We start from the raw sequence: 25,303 nt of genomic DNA, 5'->3' as shown, positions 1-25,303 counted from the left end.
GACCTGCTGACAAACACATCCTATGGCATGCGCGTGCACACACACACACACACACACACACACACACACACACACACACACACACACACACACACACACACACACACACACACACACACACAGTCTCTGGCACTATCATTGTGGTGACATGTGGCCCACGCAAGTGTATGAGAATACCTGGAGCACAAACACTCTTTTACTCTAAATGGGTACATTCATGGAACCTAAACCTACTACCAACAATATTCACAGACAACATTCTGCCGTTTAACTAAATGGTACCAATCATTTTGTGATAACCATGTGAAGTAAGTCAGTTCAGTCATATGCTGTCGTTCAAAATGAAAATTGTAATATTAAAAACTAAATTGTAATGGCTCGTTTCCACTGACTGGTACGGTACGGTATGGTTCGGGTCGGTATGGGTCACCTTTGTCAAGCTTGCATTTCCACTACCAAGGGTACCCTTTTGGTGGGCGTGGTGTACGACAGAAATTTTCAGTCGACGTCATTCTTGCTCGAGGAAATGTCTACAGTAAAGCTGTACAGGTCACTCACATATCATATGAGAAGCACTTCTCACAAAATAGATGCTTTACACACATAAATACTTACTGTAAAAACTGTAACGTCTGTAATTATATTAAATAAATAAATAAATAAATAAATAAATGAACATATATAAACACATACAGCCCCTACAGTCTCCGATATCTTACCAACTACAGAAGAACTACATATAGCAGACATTTTGTCAGTATTTAGGTTCAAAAACAACTGTGTCTGTAATGTTCAGTAGCACATAGCCTCTGTTAGAGAACAATTCCATCATTCTGAGTTCATATTAGTCCAAAAGGTAATAATAACAATAATAGTTAAACAAGGCAGTTTGTTTGCTCCTTTTTTTCTGGCTCCTCCCTTGTTTTTTTTGTGCTTCACTTTCGCGTTTGTCAGTGTCTGACAGGATCGGGTTTCAAAAGCACGTCAATAATCAAGTGCAGGTTATTATCATGAGCTCAAGAAGTTTATTTCAGATACAGACGCGCGGCAAGTGCAAGCAAGAAAGCGAAACCGCTCGCGCCTCAGACTGCCTTGTAAAAAACTCCGGGGCACAGGGTAACTATGCTCTTCTTCTTGGCTTTGTGGCTGTTCATCATGACGACGACGACAAGGTTTGTTTGAGCCCAGGTCGACCATGGCTCGTTATTATATGTATATATAATTCTGCTTTAATGTCTCGGCTCGTCGGCTGTGTATTTTAAACATGGCGAGTTTTTTGTTTTCATTCTTTCTTGTTGCGTAAGCGAATGACGCCTCTCTGTAAACCAATAGTGTTCAGCTGCGCATCTAGCTCCGCCTTTTGTACCCTTTCTCGTGTTTGGTACCCTTTTGAAAGGGTGCCAAAAAAGTGGTACAGTACTGTTTGGTTACGCCTTTTGACAGTGGAAACGGCCATAAAAGCGTACCAAACCGAACCGTAGCGTACCACTCAGTGGAAACGGGCCTTAATATACTGTAATCTATATGTTGTTTAATTTTCAAAATCTTCTTAATTTCTAATCTTCTTCCAATTTATTTCATTCACTGTGTGCAATAGCCAGCTCTGGATGGGACACTGATCCAGTGACTGGTGTATTATATCAGAGAAATGTGCAATCAATACTGACTTGGCATCAGGCACGAACAAGTTGCCAGCAACAAGAAGCTGATCTTCTCAGCATAACCGAACTGCATGAGCAGAGTTACATATCAGGTAGGCATTAGTTACCTTCAAACACATTATTCTGCATGTTGTGATGTTCTTAAAGACCAATAAAGATTCCAAATTCAAAATTATGAAAAAATACTGTGGTATTTCATTATATAATTTACATTTTTACAGGATTGACAAATACATTTGGCTCTGCACTATGGATTGGACTTAACAGTCTTGACTTTGAGAGTGGCTGGCAGTGGAGTAATGGAAATCCATTCAGATATCTAAACTGGGCCCCTGGTAAATAAGGGTGATGTACACACAGTATAAATGTTCACAGTGGTGCACACATATCTAAAGACACTCCAGTGTTAGTTATGGAGGCTGTTTTTTAAATGTATGCATTGTGACATTTAGGTCACCCCTCTCTGGAACCAGGCCTTACATGTGCAGCATTAAATGCTGGTAAAGCATCAAAGTGGGAGAGCATGGCCTGCAATAAGAAGCTAGGCTACATCTGTCGGAAAGGCAATTCAACAGATAACACACCTCCACCAGGTAAAATATTTACAGTGCAGTAAATGTATTGAGTTATCTGGGTGAATATGCTCTATCTGTGTTTGACAAAGTATTTTTGCATTTTAAAATTGTGCTTATGCTTTATTTCCCTTTAATAAAAATTGTAGGTGTGGCTATATACAGTTAAAGTCAGAATTATTAGCACTTATAAATTATTGGCTATCCTGGTCTGTGTTCCCAAGCAACAACATAACTGGCGGCTGCATTATTTGAGAAAAGAACAATGTAGTGACGAGTGTTTCCCAAAACCCATAGTTTCTCTGTCGCAGATGTCAGGGCTGAGCCTGGTCACTACCTGGATGGGAGACCACATGGGAAAACTCCGCCGCCGAGAGTAGAGGATCTCTTTGACTTGGTAGATGTTGTCGGGGATGACTTCAGCTTGGTCAGGAGGGGGGAGGGGTTCCGGCTCTGTGTAGGGAGGAGAAACAGGGTCAACATACAGTTTTAGTAGGGATACGTGAAAAGTGGGTGCAATACGGTACTGTGGAGGGAGGTTGAGGCGGAAGGTGACTGGGTTGATTTGGGAGTGCACAGTGAATGGTCCTATGTGGCGCGCACTCAGATTGCGGCATGACAGACGGAGGCGGATGTCCCTGGTGTAAAGCCACCCCTTGTCACCCGGACAATAGGTTGGATTGGGAAGACGGTGGCGGTTGGGTATCATTTGGGATTTTTTCGATACCGGTGCTAAATCGATACTTTTAAAACGGTACTGGTGCCAAAACGGTGCCTGAACCGATACTTTTGAGCCACAAAATTATGGTGGATGAATCTAGAACATTTTTTTTACTTGACAAAATCTTTTTAAAAATAATTTTAATAAAACAATATAATTAAAGTTTAAAGTAAACATCAATTCATATTTTATATATTTGAATTGAATTAATATATTTCCTTTGATCATTTGTTGGTTAGCATGAATTTAAGATTTGCATTATGAAATTACATTAGCTTACTACTAACCTGTCTAGGCTACTAACCTGAAAAGACTGTCATCAAAATACTGAACTCCTTAATTCTAGAGTTGGGGCTATGTTTACATGGTTATCAGTAATCTAAAGATTTGCCTTAATCTGAATAAGACAATAATATGATCAAGGTGTTTACATGAGTTGCTTTTTTTTTGCCCTCTCATTCATTTAAAATAATGTTTCTGAACATTTTCAGTATTTCCTAAAAAAAAATATTCTAGAGTCATAATAAATTGTATATCTTATTGTTTATTTCTTGAATAAAAGCGTTTTTTAATTTTAAAAAATTAAGGTCAGTATTAATAGCCTCCTTAAGAAATATTTACTGTATATTTTTGACATACACAACAAATCAGTTACAAAATAATTTGACAAATTTTTTCAGCTTTCGTAGTTAACTGATTAAGTCTTTAATCTACACTTTAATCTGAATAAAAGACTATAAAACACTTAAAGGAACTTTGTCTGACTACAACTGTCTTGAAAAATAACTAGTAAAATGTTATGCACTCACTGTCACCATGGGGAAGATAAAAAAGTAAATATTAGAAATTAGTTAGTTAAACTATTATGTTTAAAAATGTGTTGTAAATAAATCATGTGTTGAAGATGAAAATCAAAAATGAATGAAGGCAAAACTGAACGAGTTGAATATGACTTACATGAGTGTGACTGAAAACTTCATTTGATCAATGTGTTACATCTGTTCTTTGGTACTTGCCGACTGTTTGTAAATTCAATACTACATTTCCTAATGTAAAATTATGTACACTAGATTTCTGATTAATAATGGTCCCTGCATAGCCGAGCACTTCCTATATTAAAAGTGTTAAATCGCTATTACCTGTGTCATTTGGGCGTCAACCTCTGACGAATGCGGGGAACTAGGCTAATGTGCGCAGCACCGAAATGACAGAGAGAGCGAGTGCAAGTGTCACCTAGAGTGCGCAGAGAGTCAGTCATTTCTCCACAGTTTGCCACCGATGGCTAATCTCGCTTCTCCGTGGCGTTTTGACACAAAAATATGCATCCAAATTTGGGGGGGTGACTCTAAATCAGAGTATTGTCTAAATCATAGTAAAATCGGAGCATTAGTGTCCATGTACGTACTCAATGAAAGTGCCATATACACGCAACTTTTGTAAATCATCTGCTTCACATTGTTGTGTCAGAATCCTTGCTTGTAAAATACGTCTTAGAATGCTTAAAAGCAAATTTGATGAACATGCGTGTTGATCTGCGTGTTGATCTGAAGAGAGTCGCTCTTGCTCACCGAATGCGTGGTACTGTGTGCGTCCGTCCGTTCCCTATAAGCAACAAGAACAAACGCCTGACAATCAAATCAATTCATCAAAGTTGTTTAGAATTAAATGTTTAGAGATGGTGTACCCATGTGTGCGTTTGATGCACTCCTCGATGCTTCTTACATCCTTGTCCCAGCATCAGTAATTAATCAGCTGATTTGATCCGTTACATACCAGTTACAAAGGTACCGGTGCTATAATGGCACCCAGTTCCGGTTCCCAACCCTTCTCCTCAGTGGGTCCAGGGTCTGCGGGGAATGGAATGCGGCTCCAGTTTTCCTTCGGGCAGTCGACGAGGAGTGGTGGTGATGGCAGAGACTGAGTAACCCTGGACGAACTAGGTGATGTCCCTGATCATATTGGGCCACCAATATCTCTGTTGAAGGAACGAGAGGGTTCCCTGCTGCCTGGATGTCCTGAGCCGAGGGAGGTGTGCAGACTATCCAGGAGCGGAACACAGCAACTGGATGGTACGTACATGCGACCTGGTGGGAGTTCAGAGGGTGCTGGTTCTTCAGCAGTGGCAGCTTGGATTTCTTCATCCGACTGCCACAGGATGGGAGCGAGGAAGACGGTGGAAGGTAAGACTGATTCAGAGGTATCGGAAGTAGGTTCTGGTGAGTACGTACGGGATAGGGCATCAGCTTTTACATTCTTGTGGCCTGGTTGGTAGGTGATATTGAAGTGAAACCGGGCAAAGCATAGGGACCAGGGAGCTTGGCAAGCATTCAGGTGTTCGGCATCATGGATGTACTGGAGGTTCTTGTGATCTGTAAGAACTGAGAATGGGAATTGTGATCCTTCCAGCCAGTGATCCCATTCTTCCAGTGCCAGCTTGATGGCTAGTAGCTCGCAGTCTCCGATACCATAATTTTGTTCCGCTGGGGATAGTTTCCTGGAGTAGTATGCAGTAGCGTTTTTGTTTCTTCCCACTGTGAAACTGCGTCCACTTTGCCTCTGTCCATGCTGACCCCCTCAGCTAAGGTCACGTACCCGAGGAAGGAAATCGAGAGTTAGTTGAACTCAGATGTTTCAGCTTTTAAGTAAAGGTGATTCTCTCTGAGACGTTAGAGAACCTTCTGAACATGAGTTTGATGTTCAGTCAGATTACGGGAATAAATCAAGATGTCATCTAAATATACTATAGTAAATTGATGGAGGAAGTCTCTGAAAATCTTGTTCAAGAAGCTTTGGAATATGGAAGGACTGTTGGTTATGCCATAGGGCATCACCTGGTATTCATAGTGACCGGTGGGAGTGATGAAAGCTGCTTTCCACTCATCCCCTAACCAGATACGGATGAGATTGTATGCGCTTCGGAGGTGGATATATGGGCTTTGCGGAGCTCCTCCAGAGCAGCTGGTACTAGAGGCAAAGGGTACCGCAAACCGCAGCTAGGGATGTGGATGGTCTGATGAACCCTTAACTGAGAGTTTCGTCGATGTATGTTTCCATCGCCTCATGCTCAGGACGGGATAAGGGATTAATCCTTCCATGTGGTAGTTTGGCGTTAGGCAGCAGGTCAATTCTACAGTCCCAGGACCGATGTAGGGGGTAACCGTGTGGCTGCACATAAAATTACTGCACAGTTTAAACAATGTATCTTATTATATTGTTCAATTATTATATTGTTGTTGCTTTATCCATTATATTGTGTGTCGTATTTTGACACTCCTGTTATTCAGCAATGTATAAACTTTACAGTAATTTTACTTTTTAGATAAGATTGCAAAGATTATTGTTCATTTGATACCAAGTCTTTAATTGTCATTTATAAGGGATTTATAAAGCATAAATAGTCCTCTCTTTAGATTAGGTCACAAAACTGCATGAAATTGAGTTAATAAAGCATTTCTTAACATATATAGTAATCATTACTATATGCCTGAATAATAAGATATATAAACGTTGATTTCAATAGTTTATTATTCATTTACTAACTCATTCTGAATGATCTTAAAAACCACAAACTGCTCTTAAATACAAATGGTTTGTAAATAATGTAATACTGAATTTTGTAATGAAAAATCAACCAGTCACAAATTATGAAAATACAATTATTAAGCACATTATAAATGTGGTTGTCAACAATACAGCATTTGTAGCTGCAGTTAAAAACTACTGTTTACTACTGCTTATTGATGTAGAGTTAATGCTTAACAAATAATGAATTCCCTAGATGCTAATGCTTAGTAAATGATTCATAGTGTGTAGGTATTATAAAGTGTTACCGACACTTCTATACAGCTTAAAGTGACAGTTAAAGGCTTAACTAGGCAAGTTAGGGTAATTAGGCAAGTTCTTGTATAACAGTGGTTTGTTCTGTAGACTATCCTGCTTTTATTCCGGCTGAAATTAAAACAAACAAGACTTTCTCCAAAAGAAAAAGTATTATCAGACATACTGTGAAGATGTTCTTCCTCTTTTAAACATCATTTGGAAAACTTTTAAAAAAACAACAACAAAAAAATCACAGGATGGCAAATAATTCTGACTTCAACTGTATATATACAAAAACATTGAGGTATTAAATAATTCATCCATTAAAACATATCATGGCAAGTTTTTACAAAGATATTTTTTTCTTGCAGGTAAAGATCAACCCAACTTCTGTCCTGCTGCATGGGTGCCATATGCTGGTAATTGCTATTATCTGCAGCGCACCAAGAAAATGTGGAATGATGCATTAGCAGCATGTCACAGGGAAGGAGCAAACTTGGCCAGTATACACAACATAGAAGAGCACAGTTTCATTATATCACAGAGTGGATACTGTAAGTATGTGCAAACTTATAGAGTAAAGCAACACAAAAATCCCTGCATATACAAATTGCAGTGTTTATTATTTAGTGCCTACAGATGAACTTTGGATTGGGCTTAATGATCAGAAGACTCAGAATCTGTTTGAATGGTCAGACAGAACTCATGTCACTTTTACGACATGGCTAGTAGGAGAACCTTCACATTTCATCAATCGCTTGGAGGATTGTGTCTTCATCAAAGGAAAGGTAGGTCTGTTTTCTTAATTTTTTTAAGAACAGATCATTTTTTAAACAGATCAAACAGATTTCCTAGGGAGGAATCTGGAAAACAAGCCTGCATTGGTCCTTTGAAGAGACCCGCTGGCCAGTAGGGGGCTTCTGCACCTACTGGTAGGCTGAGAAGGTTGTTATCACCCATCCACATGGTTAATCAGCTATACTAATGGAGAAGACTCCAGATCCAGATCTGTTTTTACATTACTGTGACGTTTGGGTTTAGGGTTGGGGTAGGGGTTGACGTTAATAAAATACAATTAATAGGAAATTTAATAAATAAGATAAATAATTATGGGTGTTTCCCAGTGATGGGTTGCAGCTGGAAGGGCATCTGCTGCGTAAAACATATGCTGGATAAGTTGGTTGTTTATTCCACTGTAGTGATCCCTGATTAATAAAGGCACTAATCTGAAGAGAAAATGAATGAATGAATAAATAATTCTCGTTAACTTCTAGCTGAGCCTACCAGTAGGTGCAGAAGGCCCCTACTAGCCCATATCTATCAACTGATAACCACTGATAATGCTCATTCAAACGAGTGATAATAATAAACTGCTTAAGTAAACAATAAACTGCTCAAATAAACTGCTTAAGGCCAGCCTATGGGACTTCATTAGGTTGAAAGCAAAGGGCTTCTGAGAGTTTTTTCATTGGGAAAATGATGGCTACTTATTGTTGGTCCTGCATGGGCAGACCTTACTTAATCCTAGGAAGTCTTAACTAAACCCACACAGCACCTGCACTAAAATCTACAGCAATTCATCTGTTTCACAAAGTATACTTTTCAGCTCAGTCATTATACAAATAGATTCATTTTATTTTCCTACTTTAACTCATTCCAGGAGCTGTGGGTTTAATAGACTGATCTGAATTAATCTTAACTGAACTTTAGCTGTGTCATTTATACAAAACGGAACAGACTCAGTGTTCATTTACTAGAAATACACCAACATTCTACCACTGCTCTCCTGCCTGCCAAAACTGCTGGAATGTTTTACAATTTGAAATAGTTTATAACTTTTTGTTCTCTTGCTTTGACCTGCTTTTGACACAATCTACACAGTAAAAGAAGCTATAGAAATAAAGATTAATTAAATTCAGTGCAATTCATGGTGAGGACCAGTTAGCCATATGTAACTACATGTTGTGTTGTTTAAAATAACACAATGAAACAAGGAAAAACAGTGTGTCAAAAGCACAAAGTACAGTCTGCCATACCCTAAAAACAGTCCAAGAATCAAAGAGTGCGATACTGCAAAATATTATATTGACTCGTAAATACAGTGGGCCAGGATTGCTGATATTGATAACGATGCAATAATTAGCAAAAAAAAAAAAAAACAATTTTCCAAAATTACTCAAGATGAACATTTTAAAAGTTCACTCCCTTTTTTCAAACATATCACTTGCACCTCATTATGAAGAATGACTTGAAATCTTAATTTGAAATTAATTTAGGATAAAAGCATCTGATAAATGTGATAAATCTGCAAAACTTGAACATTTATTTTCTTTGTTCTGAATATTTTTTTTTAACTCTGTCCAAGTTAGTGTCCTCAGGTAATCCAATTGGTCTTAATGTGTGATGAAAATGGGCTTCAATAATTCTCATAACTGTGGGCATATTTGTCATAGGCACAAGTTTTAGGCTTTTTTGGAAAAACAATGGCTTTGAACTGTAACCACCTTAAAGGGAAGATAATGAGCAAAAGTCAGAGGAATAGGGGCAATGAGGTGGGTTTCAATAATCCATTTAGGAGCAGCCTATGTCATATGTAAGATTACAAAGGTCTACTTCAGTTGCAGTTACCTGATTCAAAGCCTCACTCAAAAGTGTTTTTGGTCAGGTGAATTACTTTATGGGTTCCAGGAATACCTGAGTTGAGAGTGTGGCTATTGAATCACACTGATCCACAATAGTGCTGTTACAAAAGTCAAATATGATAGGAGAGTGCTGGAAAATCTTGATGGAGGCCAGATTCAGATGTTCCATATTTTTATACAAGCATTGAAAGCAATGGAATACCCAGGTAAAAAATAATGCTAACATTTTTTACCTGTTCTTTATAATGTGACATCAAGATACTTTCCAAGCTTCAGCATGCATAGAATTGGAAGTGAGAAAATATTGACTTATTAAACAAATCACCTCATTTTTGTTAAGTATATTGTTGGCTTCCTCAGAATAGGTTGAGAGTAGCATTAAGAGACCACTGTACAGTGTTTCATGTGGCTGCAATAATACATTTATTTATTTTGTAATAGGAGGGTAAATGGGCAGACCATGCGTGTGAGATGGAGCGTGGCTACATCTGCAAAAAGAAATCATCTAGCAAGCCTGAAGGTGCCCCAGAGGTTGTCAGTCTTGGATGTCAAGCTGTGAGTCTATATTAAGCTGGTCTTTATGTTTTATACATAAACTGTAAACAAAGAAAAGATATAACTATATAAGTAATAATGTATATAAAAAAATAAAAATATAATAATAATATTACAATATCGAATTACTACATAAGTTATATTAATAATTACATTATCCATTCACAATTAACATGAACAAAATAAATAACAGTTTGACTTCAATCTTCTGCTAACTTAAAATATGGGTGCTTGATGGATCTTTGTGGTATCACTTTATAACAAGATCTCATTTAATAACATTAGTTAACATGAATCTTAGTTCCTTTCAACATTTGCTAATTTTATTAAAAGTTGCAAGTGTTAACATTAATAAATGTACTGTAATTAACATAAATGAACAATTAAAATTGTATATTTTATTAGATATGATTTGCAAAGATTAATAAAGGCTGAGCTTAAAAATAGGTCAGAAAACTTATTTGTATTGGTAAAGATGTGTGTAGAATTCTCAATGTGACTAAGTTATATGTCTTTGGTTCCCATAGGGCTGGGTTAGATATGGCTCTTACTGCTATATGAGTCCCATTGAAAGCAAGACTTTTAATGAAGCCAAGCAGATTTGTGAGCAGACAGGAGCCCATTTGGTTGATGTTGCCAGCAGGTAATGCAGATGATATTTGTTGATGGTTACACTGTATACAATAGATACATGATTTGTGTAGTTTAAAAATCATATAAACTGAACAAATTAATTTCAAGATTTATATTTAACGGAAAAGACCTAATAGAATTGAACTCTTCAGTTCTCAAAAGAAAAAAGTAATGTTCTCTCATCTGTAAGATTATACTGCACAGATTAAGTTGGGTGTGTTTATGTAACCCATAATCTATAGATCTAAGAGGAAAGAAATACAGAGTGGCTTGGGGAGTATGGGATTGTTAAATGAACTATGGATATAGATAATCTACTGTTGAATATAACTGTAAAAGTTTGGGAAAAAATTATGAAATGTACTTAAAAACAATATGTAGTTTTGTTGCATTGGTGTGCTTATGATGCTGATTTTGCTCTTAATTGAGAATATAATAGATTCAAAAGATGGACGATTAAAGCCTTAACTCTCTATTAGATTATTATAAACAAGGGTAACGTTTTGAGCTACCAAATCCTTACAGAAATTGACACAATGACTGTCATAATGACCAGGGGTGCGTTTCCCAAAACTATCATTAGACAACTAACGTTGCAAGTTCCGTCGTTACAAACATAGTTCGTTGATTTGCCGTTTCCCAAATCCATCGCTCCAACGAACATTCACAAACTGCGTCGCAAACTTGAGCTCTTGAAACTACACCTCTGGAGCTCTAGTTAGAAACATAGTTCCTGGCTCTGTTCTATTCCCACTTATCCCCCATATACCCTATTCATTTAGAACATTTTAACATTTAAAGTTGGAATAATTAAAAATAAAAAAGCATTAAAGTCATCTCTCTTAGGTGTAATTTGCTTTCAAAGAATTTTTACAGTTCAGTTTTAGCAATCTTCACGTTTACAAATGTGCTCCCTTCGCAGTGCACTTTGAAAACATTGATGTCATTTTGAACACAGCTTCATGGCGAAAGCTATATGTGACATATTAATAAAAGGGGAATTTATGTTATGTTCCCAAAGCTTGTAAAAACAAACAAAAAACATAGCATACTTTATTTTTTTTTAATTTATAGTGGGTTATTTATTAAGTATCTGTACTGTATATGACATGGGCCTGTTGGTTAGACCTTTCTGCTGTGGTTTACATGTGTCAAATTGTAAAAGTAGACTTTAAAAAAAACTATATACTATTTAATAATAATAATAATGATGATGCTAATAATAATAATAATAATAATAATAATAACAATAATAATAATAATAATAATAATAATAATAATAATAATAATAATAATAATGATAATAATAATAATCATTAATACTATTAATATTATTATTTAAGTAAATATATTTATAATAGCCTCATTATTTATTTATTTATATGATTTATATATGATATTTAGAATAGTGTTTTTTGTAGTGATTTTATGTTTTAGAATAGAATATGTAATATTCTCAATAATATTAGTAAAGCAAACATAGGCCCTATATATAGTGCCATTTACATATATTTGAATTAATATGGAAAACGAGTGCATGTTTTTACCAAAACTAATATTGGATTTTATTTTAAATGCGTGTTTGTATAAAACAATATAATTTGCACAAGGAAATGATGGGGTTTTTCTCTCAAAAAGTTGTTACTCCACACCTGTTTAGAGCATCATTATGGGCGTTTTACGTCATAACTAACGTGGATAACAGATAATTATTTCATTGTATTCCTATTTGGAAAGCCATGTAATTCAATAGTGTGTCCTAACCTTTACATTTAACAAAAAAGGAAATAAGCCATTTCAGTGTGTCCCGATATCTTCAATATCTTGACCTAGGTCACCAAAAATTCCCTCAAAATTGTTTATTCCCTCTTCATTAAGTGTATTATAGGTGTCGTGTCTGGCTTAAACTTTCCACACACTTTTAAAGAATCCCATATGTTATTAGCTCATTAAGTCTGTGTTATGTGTGGCTATGAACATTTGGCCAGTATGCATACTGGGTATTAATATCACAATAGCATAGACATATCAGATTTCCTATAAAGGGAACATTTCATGTTATATTTGTTAGTAGTTAATACCTTAAAAAAGGAATGGTGTTGCTGTGTCATGTTGCCATACTTCAGACATACAAGTAAATCTTTCTTTATTTAACTAAAATCCATTGAGGATTTTATGACGTAGGTGCCCTTTCATGGTCTTGATAACATGTAAATGGAATAAATAAAAAGCCACATTGGACAAGAATGGCATGCAATATTATTTACTTGTCTATGCCAGTGGTCTGAGGATTTAAAAGGAATGGAAATTTGAATTTTAAAACACAAACTATATTTACTGCAGATTTGTGGAAATAGCAGCATATGGTGGATCAGTAGCATAACGTCATGACCAAAGTTATTGCAAAAAAAAAAAAAAGAATCCACCAAATATCATAATTTTGCATTTGTTGAATTATTTAAAATTGTAGCATTTAATTATGTTGAACAAAACTGAAAATTGTTCACAAGTGCTTTGTTTCAAAAAATATTTATTAAAAAAAGAAAAAAAAATAGGATTAGTCAAATGTCCATGTAATAATAAGAGCTGCAATTTTACACCATAAATGTATTTAGTATTAGTAGAAATAAATTAAATGTATGTTTTATATTACATTTTCTAATATACTTTACATTGTATATTATTCAACATTGTGTTAATGATTTATTCCAAAATTAATGTTTTTCAGTTAAGATTATCTCTGGACTATGTTGTACTCTGTAATGACAATGCCACAATAATCTAATCTTGAGTTCCAGTTTGGTCTCTTTATTACATGTCTTTTTTTCACTTTGATTTTTTGAAATATGAGGAGGCATTTTGCAAGATTCACCAATCTGTTTCTTCACTGTGGCCAAAGTTTGTGCATCTTTGACTTCTTGATTGGACAGTTTTTTTTTACTATCTAAATGCACACATTTAATCACATTCTTTTAATGTTGTGTCTTTAAATAGGTATGAGAATGCTTTTCTCATTAGCTTGGTGGGTCTTAGGCCTGAGAAATATTTTTGGATTGGTCTCAGTAATACTGAAAGTCCAGAGAGCTTCCAATGGAGTAACAGTGATAAAGTCAAATTTACACACTTCAATGTAGGCATGCCAGGTATGTTGTTATGTAATATCTTTTTTTATGACACGTTAGAAATGTCAATGTTTTATTCTGTACACTTCAGCAGTAATGTCAGAATCTATATCTAATACTAATACAATACCTAATCCTTTTCATCAATCTCTTTTTTCACCTTTTAGAAAGACACCAAGGTTGTGTGGCCATGTTAACAGGAACTTCAGCTGGGTTATGGGATGTGCTGGATTGTAACAGTAAACAGAAGTACATCTGTAAAAAAATGGCAGAGGGTGTTACTACAACGCAAGTTCCCCCAACAACCCAGCCTCTCAGTTGTCCAGTTGGTTGGACTAAAAAAGATCCACGCAACTGTATTCAGGTAAATGTAAACCAATACACTCCTTTTTGATTTTCATGCAACATCTTGGATCAGCTGAAGTATTTCAGGTTAAAATAAAGACCTGGGGCTGTATTCACAAAGAATTCTCAAGACTAAAAATTGTACATTGATGTTCAAAAAAACGAACGAAAGGTCATACATTTTTGGAAAGACCTGAGGGTGAGAAATTAATTTTAAAAAAATTCATTTTTGGCTGAACTATCCCTTTAAAAAATAATGGTCTTTTTGGTCTTAAGCTTAGGATTCCAACAAAATGTGAAATCCGCATTTATTTGCGCACATTTGATTTCCAATCCATCATTTTGGAATTTTGGAATCTTTTTTCAATAATTTGTGAAGTTTATTTATAAACTAATTTCGAGAGAATCATGTATCATGTATACTTATGATTGACCACAGCTGGTCCCACATTAGCTAACTCATGATTCACCAATCGGATTATTCCTAATTCACTAGTTTCTTACCTCAGTTATCTTCATTTTGAAGAATCCCCCTTCCACCCCTACTCATTCATTCATTCATTCATTCATTTTGTTGTCGGCTTAGTCTCTTTATTAATCTGGGGTCGCCACAGCGGAATGATCCGCCAATTTATCCATCATTTGTTTTACGCATTTGTTTTACCTTCCAGCTGCAACCCATCTCTGGGAAACTCATTCACACTCATACACTACGGACAATTTAGCCTACCCAATTTACCTGTACCACATGTCTTTGGACTGTGGGGGAAACCGGAGCACCCGGAGAAAACCCACGCGAATGCAGGGAGAACATGCAAACTCCACACAGAAACGCCATCTGACCCAGCCGAGGCTCGAACCAGCAACCTTCTTGCTGTGAGGCAACAGCACTACCTACTGCGCCACTGCGTTACCCCACCCCTAGCATACAGAAAGAATGTCACTGGTTCAAGTCCTTAACAGGCCAGTTGACATGTGTAGTGCTGAGTTTATATGTTCTCCTCGTGCTCACTTGGGTTTCCCCCAAGTTTTCTGGTTTCCTCGCACAGTCCAAAGACATGCAACATGGGGGAATTGACCAAAAAAAATTGGCACCACAGATAAGCTCTTAATTAGCAGTATCCTTATTTGTCATTAGCCATAATAGGCAGAGGAGTTCTCAAGATCTACCTTCTCGCCCTGCAAACGAGAGGGAGCCCAGGGATCGAGGATCTTATGAGCTCAGAGCTTTATCCAGGGACAGCATGCCAAACAAACATTGTCATTGATCATTAGCTAAGTGAGAACTCTTGAAACTGTATTTAAAAATATATTTGCCTAATTGTTTTGTAAAAAAATACAAACCATAAGTTTGGAAGAAGATCTTTATTTGTTGTCTAAACATATAAATATATATAAAACAAGAAGCATAAAAAGCTCCTCTGGATATAAGAATTATTTATGCTACTATGTTATAGTTTTAAGACTTTTGGCTCACAGCAAGAATGTTGTTAAGAAGCATCCAACCTGATTGAGCTTGAGAGGTACTGCAAAGAGGAATGGGCAAAAATCCCCAAAGACAGGTGTGCCAAGCGTGTGGCATCATATTTAAAACGACTTGAGGCTGTAATTATTGCCAAAGGTGCATCAACAAAGTATTGAGAAAAGGCTGTGAATACAGATTTTTCAGGTTTTTTATTTTTTATAAATTTGCAACAATTTAAAAAAAATCACATTGTCATTATGGGGCATTGTGTGTATTTTTTAAGGAAATAAATTAATTTAATCCATTTTGGAATAAGGCTGTAACATAAAATTTTTTCTGAAAAAGTGAAGCGCTATGAATACTTTCTGGATGCACTATATATATATATATATATATATATATATATATATATATATATATATATATATATATATATATATATATATATATATATATATATATATATATATATATATATATATATATATGGGAAATTTATAAATCACACTTAATTTTTCATTTGATTAATTCTCATAATGACCTTAAAGTTATGCCTCCTAAATGATTTAGAAGTACTTGGAAGGTCTCCTTATCTAGTTGGTAGTAGCATGGTTACTTAGGCATGTTAAACCCACACATTTTTGTGGAAAGACACATTCTAGGCCTGCATAAAGATCAAATTTTGATAAATCATTTTCTATATTCATTCATTGTATGATGTTATTTAAAGTCCTTTTTTGAGAAATCATGGTTTTAACTTACACTACTTAGATCTATTCAAGGCCAAAGGACCAGAAGAAGACTTGGTTTGAGGCTCGGGATTTCTGTAAAGCCATTGGTGGTGACTTGGCAAGCTTCCACTCTCAAAAACAAATCAACAACTTACAGTGAGTGCTCAAAACATTCTGCACTGACATCATTTTATACAATTATTTTATGTTCATTACAATTTAATGCTGGCAGCCTATATCATAGTACAGCTTTGTGATGGTACAAATGTCCCTATCCTGCAGGTATGGAATGGGAGAGACAGCATGGATAGGTTTCAATTTGCTGAATATTAATTCTGGTTTTGTGTGGACAGATGGAACCCCTGTAAGTGTTTTCTATGACTGCTTCCTCTATTTACAAATGTCGTGTCTCCAATTTCTATGTAAATTTCAACTAGATTTGAGTAAAAATACAACCATGTAACTTTCTCATAACTGTAAGTATCTTTTACTGGCAAAATGTATTACATTTCAAATATTTCATATTTTAGAATATTCGGAAAGAAAAATCAAAGTGAGAAGATTTATCTGACTGCTAAAGACTTGTTTCTTACAATATTCAATTAAATTTTTTTAGAATTTCAAAACGGTCTTGTAAATAATAAGGATTCAACATTCATTATAAAAAGAAGATAATGATATAATCTATCATAAAAAACTTTATGTTGATGACTTAAAATCAGAAACCTTCTCTTAATTAGTATTTAAAGTTGCCATGCAATGCAATATCAATTGGTCATATTGATTCTTTAATAGTTTGTAAAGTGTTGTCATTTTTATTGTGTGTGCACATGGAAGGCTTAAAGGCAGAGCTCAAATTTTCAGTATGGGATACATTACCTGGCCACACTGCAAATTTTCCCTTCACAAAGTAATTATTCACAACAAATATTACAAAAGAATACTACACACTACAAGTTCACTTGCAGTACAAGTAAAATACTTAATTATGGATTACCTGTGCACTTAAAGTTTACTTTTGTTACACTAGAGCACTTAAAAGCATACATCAGATCTGTGTACCCCAAAATGGGTCAATTTAGTCCCAAACAGTTTTCAGTTAGTACACTTACAAGTATACAGTTGAAGTCAGAATTATTAGCCCCCCTGTTTATTTTTTTCCCCAATTTCTGTTTAACGGATAGAAGATTTTTTTTTCAACACGTTTCTAAACATAAAAGTTTTATTAACTCATTTCTAATAACTGATTTATTTTATCTTTGCCATGATGACAGTAAATAATTTTTTACTAGAAAATTTTCCAAGACACTTCTATACAGCTTAAAGTGACATTTAAATGCTTAACTATGTTAATCAGGTTGACTAGGCAGGTTAGGGTAATCAGGCAAGTTATTGTATAATGATGGTTTGTTCTGTAGACTATCGGAAAAAAATATAGCCTAAAGGGGCTAATAATTTTGACCTTAAAATGTTTTTTTAAATTAAAAACTTTATTTCTAGCCAAAATAAAACAAATAAGATTTTTTCCAGAAGAAATGCTGTGAAAATTTCCTTGCTGTTTAAATCATTATTTGGGAAATATTTAAATAAGAAAAAAAAATTCAAAGGGGGACTAATAATTCTGACTTCAACTGTACGTCTAGTACATTCTGTATATTTTAGTATACTTACTATATGATTATACTCCATGCATATTTCATATATACTGTACTTAAACATTAGCTACGCATACTTCTTGTAATGAACATAAAATGTGCATTTAAGAGAGTCACCCTTATTTATATTGCAGTTTATACATCACAGATTGTTTTAAGGCAGTTAACAGAGAGAGACAAAAAATAATAATAATAATATTAAAACAAACCAGTTACCAGAAAAAGTGTTGAATTAGTTTTATTCAGCAGTTCACTAAGTATACTTCAGTTTAGTTTTCTGGAGTATATTTAAATAATGTTGGAATATACTATACTTAAGGTATACCTAAGTAAATACAGATTTTTGTGGTACTTCATAGTGAACTTGATCATTATAATATATTATGTTTACAAAACTGATAATGGTCATAGAAGTAGCATTTCCATTCATCCACAAAGTCAACTCAGCTCCCATATTTACCTACATAGAGATTGACTTTTTTGTTAGATGGCAGTTTTTTTTAAGCTGTCATATGTATTAGCTTAAAGCTTTTTTTGACAAAGGAATTGTTCGCTATATCATACATATTTCATTTTACATCTACTGTGTGTTAATACGTGTTTACGTATTTTTCCAGTCTGATTTTGAGAACTGGTCATTTGGAGAACCAAACAATCACAACAATCAAGAGCTCTGTGCGGAAAGCAGCTTTTACTATGGACGGAAGTGGAATGACCGTGATTGTGAAGCCTACAATGACTGGATTTGCCAGATAGCAATAGGTACATATTGCACATAACCACTGCTGTATGTCTAAATCTGTGATTACATACTATTTGCCACACATACAAACTTGCCACTATTTAATTTGTTGATGTTTTGTAGGGATGTAACCATTCACTTTTAATTTCATGATTCGATTATCTTACAATGTAAACAAAGCAGCACTGTACTTATCAATACAAATTGAATATGCATTGTTCATAAGCAAGATGAATAGAAAGGATTATGTAATTTTTTTCTAAAGACGTTCAGTTCCCATCAGAAAATAATTCCTATAAACTCAAGCCCCAGTTGTATAGCAATTTGTTTGAACTGGCTGTTCATCATTACATACATTGTGTTTCCGTGGTTTTCTACTACCACAAACATTTGTTGGATGGCTGCATTTGAGAAAATATATATTTTCATACCTTATTGACCCAATATATCCTAATGCTACACTTACAAATTTAAATATTCACTTTGTATTCATGTTGTTTTAGTGATGACCTTTTTTTCATTTTTTATTTGAATACAATCTAAACATAGGATTACAGTTGGCTTTTTCTAATTTTTCAATACATGGGAAAGGAAGAGTTGCTCAGAGATGGAAGGATAAGTGCTTGCAGCATTCAGTGAACCATGTTGGAGGCTCTGTCCTGGTTTGGGGCTGCAGATAATGCCAGTGGTGTTGGCAATATTGAGGGAATTAATGGATTCTGAATACTGAAAAGTGCAGACAGGTTTTAATCCATTGTGCCAATTCTTTTGAAAAGCAACTCATTTTTAATTGTTTTATTTTTTAGCATGATAATGATCCCAAACACACTACTAATGAAGTGAAATCATATTTGGGGAAAAAACAGCTGATGAAACACAGACAGTCATAAAATGGCCTTCACATATTCCAGACTTGAGTTTTATATATGAATTATGGCATCACCTGGACAAAAAAAGAGATCTTATGAAGAACTCTGGGAGTGCTGAAAGAGACCTACAGTAATATTAAATAACACATTTCTGAAAACTTTAGGATAGATTTATGCCAAAGGAGGTCACATTAAACACTGAGTTTAGCAGCCAAGAAACTAATATTCTGCATGTGGAACATGGTGAAAAGGCTAAGATATGTTAAAGGGCACCTATGGTGAAAAATCTACTTTTCAAGCTGTTTAGACAGACGTGTGTAGATATAGTGTACAGACCGTCATATTGGGGTGCTATAAACACACCCAGTCCTTTTTTTTCAATTTAACAACATAAAAACGGTAGAATAAATTGGAGTGGTTTTTAGACTGACCGTAACTTGAAGTAGAAGTTTTTTCCCGCTGCCCACCGAATCGATTGACAGCTGCGTATTGACATGTCTCTGTAGTAACATGTATAATCATATCAACAAGACAGAACATGGGCAAAGCAACCGGGAATAAAAGGTCTGTTCTGTTTGCTAGGATCATCAACAATCATCAAATGTTATCAAGAGTGAGTTTTACAAGTTTAAAATTTTTTAAAACAGTGCATGTGTGTAATGAATTACAACGATTTACTTCCGATTCACTTCATCAGCACAGTGCAAGTGTCAGTGCAATTATAAAAGAAAACGCTTCAATTCCAGCCTGTTGATGTTAAATCAGGTTTATTTTGTACATTAACATAACAGATATCCATACAGCAGTGGAGATTAACCTGTATCCTGTCACATTTGCATGCAAAAACAGTGCAAAGCTAAACGCGCATGCTGTCTCTCTGTGTGTGTGTGTGTGTGTGTGTGTGTGTGTGTGTGTGTGTGTGTGTGCGTGTGCGTGTGTGTGTGTGTGTGTGTCTGCGCTGTGTGTGTCTGCGCTGTGTGTGTGTGTGTGTGTCTGCGCTGTGTGTGTGTCTCTGCGCTGTGTGTGCGTGAACTTTGTAACGACATTGTGTGTGACTCATCGTTGCAACTCCACAACAAATGCATCAAATACTCATTGTTAAAGTTCTTACTGTAGTATTTCTCACAAACGCTACGTGAGATCTTCTTCCTGAGGCAGGCGAGGGCGGAGATTGAAGCACGCTGACAGGCACCTGAGAACAGTGGGCGGGGAGGACTAGCCTTAATGGCCCAGTACAAGAAAACAGCAACAAGCTACTAAAAGCTATAAAACAGACATTTCAGAAAGCTATAATAAATAATCTGATGGGTGTTTTGAGGTGAAACTTTACAGACACATTCTGGGGACACAAAGGACTTATATTAAATCTGGAAAAAAAGGGTAACCTAGGTTCCCTTTAAAGCTCACATAGACTGGTTTGAAATGGGTTGGGACTGCATTTTTACCTATGGTGTTGATAGTATTGTCTTAACTGAAGGGATTGTGAATGCTGAAAAATACAGCAAGGGTTTTATTTGATCGAGCCATTGTTCTGGAAAGCACCTGATTGGGAATGATTTTATTTTTCAGTATAACAAGGATCCCAAGCACACTGCTAATGCAGTAAATCATATTTGGAGAGAAAGGCAGTTGTTAAAACATAAGTAGTCATTAAATGGCTGTCACAACTGCCCCTGCCCCTTATATACCCCTCAAAGGCTTAACCTGATTTGTGAATCCCTGTCACTTAAGATTCACATCCCTCATGTTCATCAGGTTCTGCAATGGCTGCTAGACCACCTCATCATGAAGGCTGAAAGGTTTGAATTCTATCAATTTGTGTCTTGTTTGTGTTGAGTGGGAAGGCTAGTTGAGGAACCTGAATTTCCACCTCTTGTGAAGCTTGAGGGTCAAATGGCCTGCAGGGTGTGCTCTCTCCTGAACTCACAGTGAAGCCAACACATGTTAGCAGCTGATGACATCAAGAGATACAAAGATACAGAGAACCAACAAATTTACAGTATGGTCACGGGTACACATGGCTGCAATTTATATATAAAATGAATCCTATGGGGTGATACCTCTGAGTGCCTGCCTCCTTATGTACAGCTTTTCTGGTGTGACTGGTTTGTGAATGTTGCCAGACTTGGGAGGCGGAACGTATTAGAGTGGACTAGGGTTCGAGACTGGCAAAGGACGGTTATAAGTAAAACGAAACCCAAAGAAGCAACATGAGGTCAGGATGGCTTTCTCTTATAGTTTGCTTTTGAAAACCACTATCAGTTAGGTTTAGGGAAGGGAGTGGGTCCCTCTAATGCAGTGTTTTTTTCACCAAGTACCACCAGTTTTCACCAGTAGTGTAGTAGACCTAATTAAGCAGCTACAGCTCTGCGCAACTAAAAAACGAGGCAGATTAATTTCTAATAATAATATTTATTATTGGGAGACTGGGAAAGTCTATGCCAGGGTACTGGAGAGGAGAATCCGGCCAATGTTTGAACCTAGGATTAAGAAGGAACAATGAGGTTTTCATCTAGGCTGTGGTACACTGAATCAACTCTATACCCTCACCAGGGTGCTGGAGGGTTCATGGGAGTATGCCCAACCAGTCCACATGTGTTTTGTGGAGTTGGAGAAGGCATTCTGGGAGTATGGGGTCACAGGTGCTCTATCTCGTCCCTGTATAAACAGAGTAGGAGTTTGGTTTGCATTGCTGGCAATAAGTCAGACTTGTTTTCAGTGCAGGTTGGACTCGGGCATGGCTGCCCTTTGTCACCAACACTGTTCATAATTTTATAGACAGATTTTCAAAGTGCAGCCTTGGGCTGGAGGCGGTCCGGTTCAGGGACCACAGGATCTCATCTCTGTTATTTGCAGACGATGTTGTTCTGTTGGCTTCATCGAACACGGACCTTCAGCATGCTCTGGGGTGGTGTGCTGCAGAGTGTGACATGGTTGGCATTAGAATCAGCACCTCCAAGTCCGAGGCCTAATGCTCCACCGGAAAAGGTGGTTTGCCATCTCCAGGTTGGAGGAAAGTCCTTACCCCAGGTGAAGGAGTTCAAGTATCTTGGGGTTTTGTTCATGAGTGAGGGAAGGATGGAACATGAGACTGACAGGTGGATTGGTGCAGCGGCAGCAGTAATGTGGTCGATGTATCGGTCCGTTGTGGTAAAGAAGGAGCTCAGCCGAAAGGCAAAGCTCTCGATTTACCAGTCAATCTACGTTTCTACTCTCACCTATGGTCATGCCTTTGGGGTCATGATTGAAAGGACAAGATCTCAGATACAAGTGGTAATACCTGGAAATGTTACTTGGACCTCATAAATATAGGCTTCATGTATATAAAACCATTCATATATAAACCATTTTTGATACATTTTGAAATACATGTTGCATGTGCATATGACGTATTTTTATATCTTTGAAATCTATAAACATTAACTTGTATTTTAAATATATGATTTGGAATCACATAATCAAATTAGGAATTAGATCTGCTGCACGTAATTTACAGGATGTGTGTCAGAAAAGCAAGTGATTACACGTATAAATACACTGCTTGACCAATTCATACGTGATTTATCCATTCACGCATGCTGCATTTCCATGATTTGGTGCGATTGAGATCACATCTTAAGTTAACCATTTATGTTAAGCGCACACTGTTTTCAGTCAGACTCAGGTATGGTTCGTGATTCCTCCATCTGCACACAGAGACTAACTTCAGTTATATTTTACCTCTAAGCTTCAAGCATGGCAAAGTTGCTTAAGTCTATGTTCTGTGTCCCACGTCAATGGAAACTCATCCAAATTAGTTAGCGTAAATCTGAGGTAACAAACTATATCGAAAGCCACGCAGCTATTTACAAAACAAATAACTTTATATATCGAAAAATCACATTATTTTAGACAACTATGAACACACATTTTAACACATTTGTAATGATCATTTTACCAGTAGGTAACGCTGTGGTGCAGTAGGTAGTGCTGTCGCCTCATAGTAAGAAGGTTGCTGGTTCGAGCCTCGACTGGGTGATTTCTCACACCTTGATGGCAATTTCACTTGAGTTTTGTCTACTTCATCATTCTTTGCCATTTCACACTTTGTAGATTGCATGTAGTGTTGCTAATTCTGTAATAACTCCTGCCATCCTTGTACTGTATATGACCCCCGCTCTTCTACTGAGTTTGTGTTTTGGATCCTTGGCCTGTTGTGTTCACCACAATTTGGTCCTGGATTTGATATTGTTTATGCCTCTGCATTTAAAAACTCTTTGAAAAACTAAAAACTCATTTAAAAACTACTTTGGAAATGTAATAGATTACAGATTACCCTATTTAAAATGTAATAAGTAGTGTACCTTTTCAATTACTTTATAAAAGTAAAGTAAATGATTACATCTGATTACTTTTTGATTACTTTTAAATTTCTAATGGATGTTTTTAACTAAATCTTTTTCAAGCATTTATACCAAGCAGGTATGACCTTACAGTAGCACTCTGTTCGTTAGAATTTCAAAATCTTACATCACTTGAATTAAGATTATATTAATTAAATTTTAAAGTACAGCCACCACAAAACCAGACCTTATAACAAAAACATTTACTGTAAATCATATGCTGTACTAAACAGAAAAAAGTCTAGTATATAACAGCAAAAACAAAAAATCCAACAAAACTATTAAGTATTAAAACTATAGTAATTTATAGTAAGGGAAATATTTAGGAATGAGCATTATATTGTATAAACATTTACAACTCTTTATTAATAACTTACACTACACAATGTAGTATCATTAGGAAGTATCATGAACTAATAGTAATTACCATAGTATACTTTAGCCTTTACTACAGTAAACTAAATATTTATATAGACCTCTCCCTCAGTCATCTTTCCATCAAGGTAATTTCTTGTGTTAACCTAATTGGTTGGCGACATCACCGACCAGAGTGAGAGGTGGCAGTAACGCAAGTAATCGTCATTCTCGATATCATATGGATTTACTTTCATCGACTAAACACCAGCCTCACAGCTCTGTGAATGTCGGTGCCGTCACTTATTGATCTGCGATCAGTAAATGTAGCTTGTGTGGATAATACTGTGCTACTTCACAAATAAAATAGCTTCGCTACTGAAAAGCTATTTGATTTATAAAGTACTGACACTACTGCCACACTACTGAGACATGTAGTTAAGGTAGTAGCGTCACTACTTGTAGCGATGTACTGCCTAACACTGTTAATGTGATAAAATTGCTTTGGCCAGAGGAATCTGTTGGTGCCCTGAATTTCACAAATCAATTACTTTGTGAGTCATAATATATCATTCAAAATGAAAGGGTCTGTTTTTATTTCTGTACACTCACGATAATGACTAAACCATTTGCTTTTATAAAATAAAGAAAGGGTAGGTTACATACCTGCAGATGCTTCCTCAGGTTTGACATTGAAGCCTTTTTGATGTCAAAAGTATTTTAACAGCTGGCAAACCAAATTTGCACTGAACTGTTATAATGTTATATGTGCCCTTCTCTGATTTCAGAGTGAAATTATTTTTGCATTTCCAGCAATGAAATGTGTGATGTTTATGTATTTCTGTGATGATGACAATAGACTCGCATGCTGGAGGAAACACAGCTCTTTTATTATTCACTTGCACGCTAACTTCCTTACATGCGCCACCTGCTTGTGACGTCAACTCACGTGACTTTACATGTCACATCCAAATGCATATGTTACATCACTCCTTTTTTTTTTTTTAACAAACTTTTTAATATGCAATAATAACT

The 25,303-nt window shown here is 36.0% G+C and overlaps 1 protein-coding gene across 2 annotated transcripts in view; it reads left to right on the top strand.

Annotated features, from left to right (window-relative positions):
• mrc1a (mannose receptor, C type 1a) overlaps window positions 1-25,303 on the top strand; it is a 68,005-nt gene that overhangs the window by 18,311 nt on the left and 24,391 nt on the right. For both annotated transcript variants that reach the window (XM_056462211.1, XM_056462212.1), the window contains exons 4-15: window positions 1,598-1,753; window positions 1,883-1,996; window positions 2,114-2,254; window positions 7,145-7,327; window positions 7,404-7,561; window positions 9,857-9,970; window positions 10,498-10,613; window positions 13,598-13,746; window positions 13,893-14,089; window positions 16,307-16,422; window positions 16,549-16,630; window positions 18,539-18,683. In XM_056462211.1, coding sequence (XP_056318186.1) covers window positions 1,598-1,753; window positions 1,883-1,996; window positions 2,114-2,254; window positions 7,145-7,327; window positions 7,404-7,561; window positions 9,857-9,970; window positions 10,498-10,613; window positions 13,598-13,746; window positions 13,893-14,089; window positions 16,307-16,422; window positions 16,549-16,630; window positions 18,539-18,683 — 1,671 coding nt within the window. The remainder of the gene's footprint in view (window positions 1-1,597; window positions 1,754-1,882; window positions 1,997-2,113; window positions 2,255-7,144; window positions 7,328-7,403; window positions 7,562-9,856; window positions 9,971-10,497; window positions 10,614-13,597; window positions 13,747-13,892; window positions 14,090-16,306; window positions 16,423-16,548; window positions 16,631-18,538; window positions 18,684-25,303) is intronic.

This window comes from Danio aesculapii, chromosome 7 (assembly GCF_903798145.1).
Source record: "Danio aesculapii chromosome 7, fDanAes4.1, whole genome shotgun sequence".
Classification (NCBI taxonomy): domain Eukaryota; kingdom Metazoa; phylum Chordata; class Actinopteri; order Cypriniformes; family Danionidae; genus Danio; species Danio aesculapii.
The sequence above is the reverse complement of the archived record's forward strand: the minus strand, read 5'-3'. Positions and strand labels throughout refer to the sequence as shown.